The sequence below is a fragment of the Juglans microcarpa x Juglans regia genome, chromosome 3S (assembly GCF_004785595.1).
Source record: "Juglans microcarpa x Juglans regia isolate MS1-56 chromosome 3S, Jm3101_v1.0, whole genome shotgun sequence".
Classification (NCBI taxonomy): Eukaryota; Viridiplantae; Streptophyta; class Magnoliopsida; order Fagales; family Juglandaceae; genus Juglans; species Juglans microcarpa x Juglans regia.
The window spans coordinates 14005411-14012943 of NC_054599.1; the positions used below are offsets into that span (position 1 = coordinate 14005411).

General features: G+C 34.7%; 1 protein-coding gene across 1 annotated transcript; it reads left to right on the top strand.

Moving 5' to 3' along the window:
- The first annotated feature begins 2194 nt into the window (after window positions 1-2194).
- Window positions 2195-5137, top strand: LOC121256910 (sugar transport protein 10-like). The gene is made up of 4 exons (XM_041157702.1): window positions 2195-2632; window positions 2719-3038; window positions 3127-3756; window positions 4271-5137. The coding sequence occupies exons 1-4, from the start codon at window positions 2500-2502 to the stop codon at window positions 4736-4738; spliced, it is 1551 nt and encodes a 516-aa protein (XP_041013636.1). The 5' UTR covers window positions 2195-2499; the 3' UTR covers window positions 4739-5137.
- Window positions 5138-7533: the final 2396 nt, after the last annotated feature.

Consider the following 7533-nt stretch of genomic DNA (forward strand, 5'->3'; position numbering starts at 1 on the left):
TTATGGGGTTTAAATTATCTTTTAATGAAGCCTACTACACCACTTGGCCTAGTAAAACTAATTAATTATGTTTGACACATAATAAAAAACATATACTCATTTTATAAAATTAATAAAACTATATGGAATTGGTCATGTCGTTTGTGGTGAATTTACTGATAATCCTGATGGTGGGAGTAAAGCTACAAGTGATCATTACAAAAATGGGGCTAAGAATTCAAGACACAGGTGATGTGGTCAAGGGTACGCCTGTGGTACGTCCAGGCTTTGAGTAGTATTGAAACATGCATTATGTAACTCTGTTACTTGTCTATATATAGTGGATCAACAAATACATGATATATATATATATATATATATGATTAATGGATATTGTTGTGTAAACTTATGGATATTGTTGTGTAATAGGTTTGTGTTGAACTCAAGTGCTAGATGGATGAAGTATATATGTGTAATCTTGGTAGATTAAATTACATGGGCAGCAAGCATGCTGTATGTTTTATTAGTTGAATTATATATATGGAAGTGTGTAGAGGAATTTGTGAATTCGGTGCTAAGTAGTCAAGTGTGTTATGTATTGATGGAATGGAGTGGCTTCACTTGTGTTGATGTTTGAGCATGGAATGGAGTTGGGATGAAGATGAATTGTTTTGAAGTGTTGGGATTAAGTGATGGAGTTGTAGTGAGTTTTTAAAGTATGATGGTGATGTTGGTTTGAGAGAAATTTGTGTATATTAAATGTATTGGGTATGGATGAAGCTTGTAAGAACAAATGAGTATTTTGAATGGATTGAATGTTGATCTTATAAAACTTGAATGGATTGTATGGTTGTGGTTTTGTGGAACTATGAATTAAAACTTATAAAGTTTTGTGGTTGTGTGGTGTATGTGTGTTTTATAGGCAGTTTCCTCTCTTGGGTTCTCATTAAAAGTTTTTCTTGTGAATGTTAAAAGAATTTTACATGTTTTTTTTTTAAATTATTATAAGCGTGAATTTGGATCTCTAAGGTTCGGATATATTTATTTTAGTTTATATTAGACTATTTGTTATATCAGCTCAGTCTCATTTTTTTTTTTATTTTACCATTTTTTTTTCTGAAATCTCGTAGCATTTGTCGTGAATGCAACTCGTGGCAAATACTTTTTTATTTTTTGGAAGTGACTATTTCCCATGATAAGATTTCTTCGTAAATAAGTATTTCTGACAAAATACTTTGTGGAAAATATATATTTTCTAGGAAATTATTTTATCAAAAATACTTTAGACAATATTTTCCAAAGCGATATGTCATGGGTAAACACATTTTGCCACAATCTCTTCTCATCGAAAATGGTGTTATTTCCCACTACATCATACCAGATGAGACTTTATTTGCTATGAAGAAACAATATTTTAACCACCACGACTATTCGTGGAAAAAAGAATGTTTTTCCCATAAACTTGTGGTTTGGTGGATAAAGAATTTTTTCCCACCAGTTATATGCCACGAGTCTCACAAGAGACAAATTGGTGAAAAAAAATCTTTTTCTACTAAGTTTATATTTTTTCCGACCACAGTCCCTCCTGGGAAAAAACGGCATTTGTTGTACTGATAATTGCAGTCTTGAGTATATAAGCGTAGTGTAATCCACTATAAAAAAATAAATAAATACAGGATCCACATGGAAAAAAATAATTTTTTAATAGTGAACTTCACTCTTTTTCAAAACGACTGCACGGTACTTGCGCATTCCATGACTGTACGTAGCATCACTCATCTATCTAATAAGGTTGATAATTAAAAGAGAAAACTCTATTTTTGAAAGTTTGATTCTTGGAGGATTATATCCATTGAATTAATCCAACTAAATTATCAGGACTTACTCCATGAATTGACAAGTGAATACCACATGAGGTTTAGAGCCCAGACTCGCTCTTGACCATTTATTTTTGTGCTAGCTATTTTTATCCAACAAGATTACATCATGACTAATTTCTTTGATAATTAATTATATCCATTGAAAATTGGAAATTGATTCAACTTAATTCGTTTAAGTTGTTTCATAATAACCACTAGTTCTAGATCATTTTCTAATTTGATCAAGATTACATAAAGATCAGATTTAATTACATCCATGTATGTATGGGTTTTTATTGCCAAATTTAGATCAAGTTGGTGGGTTCTAATTAAGGCAATTTATCCATAGAAATATTCAAATTCAACATGCGTGAGGCTGTAAAGGAATTAGGCAAAGAAATAGAGGGAGATAAAGCCTATTTTTATAATAAAAGTTGGTTGCTTCAACGTCCTTTGAATGGCTAAAACACAGGTAAAAATCGTTGTTATAAAACCGAACTTGCTTTGGGATCAGACTAAGGGAAGAAGGTTGAAACAAGGGGTTGGGGATAATATTATATATTCAAGGCGGCATGTGACTGGGAACTCTACTAAGGCAACGAGCTCTGTTGGTACTGGATTCAAGGGTTTTTGAGATTTCGAATTAAACATCTTTTGAAAGATGGCAGGAGGAGGTTTTGTTGCCCAAGATGGTGGGAGGAACTATGCTGGCCAAATCACCGCCTTCGTGGTGATTACCTGTTTGGTTGCTGCAACTGGTGGTCTCATCTTCGGTTATGACATTGGAATATCAGGTTTGGATATATACTTCCATTGATTTCATGTTTTATACCTAGAAGAAAATGATTCGTTTCTCAATTTTTGGGTTTCAATCACACAGGAGGGGTGACTGGAATGCCATCATTCTTGAAGGAGTTCTTCCCAGCAACATACAAAAAGTCACATGATGTTAATGAAAACGCGTACTGTAAGTACGACAACCATCTCCTAACATTGTTCACCTCTTCCCTATACCTTGCGGCCCTGGTTGCGTCTTTCTTTGCCTCTGTAATTACCAGGATTTTTGGCCGGAAAACCTCCATGTGTTCCGGAGGTCTTGTTTTTCTCGTCGGAGCTCTTCTCAACGGTTTTGCTACCAACATAATAATGCTTATCGTTGGACGTTTATTGCTTGGTGTTGGTGTTGGATTTGCCAATCAGGTAGTGCATGCATGTGAATGAATGAATACGTTATACTCCATTAACCAATATGCATATAACTTGACAATTTAGATGTTATCAATGGCAGTCGGTTCCCGTTTACCTCTCGGAAATGGCACCGGCAAAGATTAGAGGAGCACTCAACATTGGATTCCAAATGGCCATTACGATCGGTATTGTAGTTGCGAATCTCGTTAACTATGGCTCATCAAAGATTGAAGGTGGATGGGGTTGGAGAATTTCTCTAGGTCTTGCTGCCGTCCCTGCGATCATTATGACTGTTGGATCTCTCTTCCTACCCGACACTCCCAATTCCATTCTCGAGAGGGGTCATACCGAGAAGTCCAAAAAAATGTTACAAAAAATCCGTGGCACAGACGACGTTGAAGAAGAGTTCCAAGACCTTGTCGATGCTACTGAGGCAGCAAAGAGAGTGGAACATCCATGGAGGACAATCTTGGAACCCAGATATAGGCCACAACTCGTCATGTGCACGCTCATTCCATTCTTCCAACAGGTTACCGGCATCAACGTCATCATGTTTTATGCACCTGTTCTTTTTATGACTTTGGGTTTCGGTCAAAAAGCTTCACTAATGTCTGCTGTCATCACCGGGACTGTTAATGTTGTTGCCACTGTTGTTTCTATCTACTCTGTCGACAAGGTTGGGAGAAGGGCACTGTTTCTTGAAGGTGGCGTACAAATGATTCTTTGCCAGGTTAGTAAATTAAACTATATCTTAACGATAATTATCAGTACCAAACTCAGGTACGTGCAAGTTTGTTTTTTCCTTTTTTTTTTCTTCATAGGCATGCACGCACGCACGCACAGGATTTGTATGCTGGATAGATAGTAAATAGAAATTTATGGGCATAACTCATATCATAAAATCAGTTCTACAAGAGTGTATTATTACTTATTCCTTATAAATATGTCTAAAATCTTGTCCGCAGGCAATATAAGATTATTCTTTAAAACTCTCTCTTAGGTGCAAGTCAATATTTTTTTTGGTTCTTGTCACGGGATAAGTAGTGTGGGTCCTTTTGTCCTATGGCAGGCCACTTTGATGCTATGAAAAAATTCATGGACCTAACTCATCTCATAAAACCAGTTTTACAAAAGAAGATTGTTCATTCTTTATAAATATACCCAAGATCTTGTTTACAGGCAATATGAGATTATTATTCAATATAGCAAACACAATAAAACTGTTTCTTTTGCATTAATTGCAGATCGGTGTGGGAACGATGATTGGGTTGAAGTTTGGGGTCACTGGAGAAGCAGTGTTATCCAGCGGTGAAGCCGATTTCGTGTTGTTCTTAATTTGTGCTTATGTAGCTGCATTTGCATGGTCGTGGGGACCATTGGGGTGGCTTGTTCCCAGCGAAATCTGTCCTCTAGAGATCCGATCAGCAGGACAAGCCATTAATGTCTCTGTTAACATGTTGTTTACCTTTATCATTGCTCAAGGTTTCCTCTCCCTGCTTTGCCACATGAAGTTTGGTCTCTTCTACTTGTTCGCCGGTTTTGTGATCATTATGACTATTTTCATTTACTTCTTCCTTCCCGAGACCAAGAATGTCCCTATTGAAGAGATGAACAGAGTGTGGAAAGCACACTGGTTTTGGGGCAAATACATTCCTGATGATGCTGTCATTGGTGGCCACGCCTATTCCTCCAAAAACAATTCTTCTGCATAAAAAAGTAGTGATGATCATGATCATGAAGAGAATCAAATCGAAGTTATGGATCAGAGGGCCAGGATTGATGATATGTTCATGTCATGATATTTGCTACTCATCCAAAGAATGTAGAATAAAATAAAAGTTGTATTCGTTTTTGATCTCTTACATGATGATGGAGGTTTAGGGTTCAAGAATCCGATCATGAATTCTTGAATTTGCATGCATATATCTTTATTGTTTTGAAGATGAAGTTCATAGTCAAAACAAAGGTAAATATATGTGTAAATTTAATTATTTATATTTATTTGTCTTAACAAAACAGATAGACCAAATATCATATATATATATATATTCGATCAAAAGTCATCATGCATGATTTTGAATAGAATTTAAGTGATAATAAATTTGCTGATCGGCAAATGATCTGGAATGATAATAAATGATCGATAAAATAGAATTACTGGGGAGAAATAATTAATATTACAGGCCACTAGTTTTTTAGGCAAACAAGGAGGAATAGTATCAATATACTGCTAGAAAATTAAGAAAACAAAAGAAAATCTATCTATTTAATTGCCTCAGTTTGGTCAAGAAATGAAGATAATATGATCTGGTACGTACTATATATTGCTTTGCACGTGATCTTCAACTTTCTCTTCAATTTTCTCATGCATCTTCGAGAAAATTTAGGTTGGTAACATATAGAGTGATTAAATTTATTTTAATCAACCGGTAAACTTCATTTTATTTATTTTTAAAATTGTTAGCAAGAGGTAAGGAGGGGCGCCCACGTGGGCTAACCCCCCTCCCTTTATGCCTCAAAGTGACGTATGGCGCCATTAAGCGCCCACAAGTAGTAACGTATGGCTTAATGTCATACGTTAAAAGCTGTTGCAGCTTGCAACGGTTGTAATGTAAGGGCTGGCCTTTATGTTGGTGGACTATCTCAGTTTGGTTTTGGCACCATTTGAAATATACAAAAATTTTCTCTTTTTGTTTTCTCTTGATAAGATATTTAGGCTGTGAATTTGTTAAGTATTATTCTAGTTTTATACTACGTAGTATATTTCGCCACTAAGAGGAAACGCTTGAGATTTGTCAATCTGGAGAAACTTGTGGAACAATTTTATAAGCTGAGCTTGAGGTATTTTTCTGTTGTGCATTCTAACAAAAATATATTCCCACATGACTTGTTGAGGTTAAAATCGGTCATTTGGGGAATGAGATGGAAATTTTTTATTTTAGATGAAAATTTAAAATATTTATTTTTAAATATTATTATTATTTTGAGATTTGAAAAAGGTGAATTGAGATTTGAAAAAATTGACTTGTTTATTATATTTTGTGTGAGAATTTGAAAAAGTTATAATGATAATATGAGAATGTACAACATTGGGGGGAATGAAGGCCAGGCACACAGATTAGCAAATTATGCTTGGCATGGCATGTGAATTATGATCTCAATGTTTGGTGGGAATCATTTCCGGATGTTATTTCATCAGTTATTTAGCTTGATAAACAAATTAATTTGTTATGCTTTTGTTTTAATGTATAAGTCTTGTTATAAAATATATATATTTATATATATATATATATAAAAGTTTCCTGCAGCACCTTTATTTTTTTTTAAAAAAAAAAGACTTTTTAACATGAAAAATGCAAAAAAAAAAAAAAAAAAAAAAATAACAATAATAATAATAACAAGAATGAAATCTATTTTTTACAAAGGGTCTGCAAGGCTTGTATATATATTATATAGTTCGATTGTCAACCAAAGGGCCTTGCCGATATTGAAAGTCTGAACGTCTAACGTACGTTCAACGTAAAACATCTCAAACAAACCTACACTATCGATCAGAAGCTCGCCGTCTAGACGAGCCTCCGTTCGAAACTCCATATTAGATTCTTAGTTTTGAACATCAAATATTGATCCACTACAATAATTTGGGTCTTTTGAGACGAAAATTTTTGTCCCAAAAGATAAGGTTTTTGTCCCAAAATGTAATTTAGAACAGAAAAAAAAATAAAAAATAAAAAATTCAAGGTCGTCTCAATAACAATATCCAAAAGGTATTTTGGGATGAAAATATATATTAATTTCATCCCAAAAAAATCTTTTGAGACGAAATTTTGCTGGATTGTTTGATCACGTTTGAACGAAAATTTTATTCTGGGACGATTGATTTGGTCCGAGAAAGTCGTTCGAACTCTCACAAAAACGGTTTGAACAATATGTCTGTTCGAATGTGTACTTCATAGGTGGTCGATCGATACCAGTCCGTTTGACTAAATAGATATGAGGAAACGTTCGAACAAACAAATTGATGATCGAATGTAAATTATATTAATTTTTAGGATTGAGTAAGAGGTTCGAACATGTAATGAACGGAAGGAGTGAGTTGCCGGTTCGAACGTGTTCAAACGGTTCGCAACGTTTAATGACTATTCGAACTCCAATGTGTGATATTCTAACGGTTGTGTCCAATTTATATATATTCGAACGTTTGATCAATGTTTGAAGTATTTGATTTTAATAAAAAATTTAAAACAAAATAGATATTTATATTTCCAAAAAGAAAAGCTAGGGAGCGGTCTGGCTACTCCTCTTCATTAAGCAACCGTCCAATGGTTGTGCACCACGTAAACATTTTATAGTGTTTAGTCTATACTTGTATACACATGATCAGAGACTCATACCGCCCCTCCCTCACTCTCTCTCTCTCTCTCTCTCTCTCTCTCTCTCTCTCTCTCTCATCTTCTTTTCCTTCCTTCAAATGCCTCCTACGTGCCCCCCTTTCTCTAGCGAATAA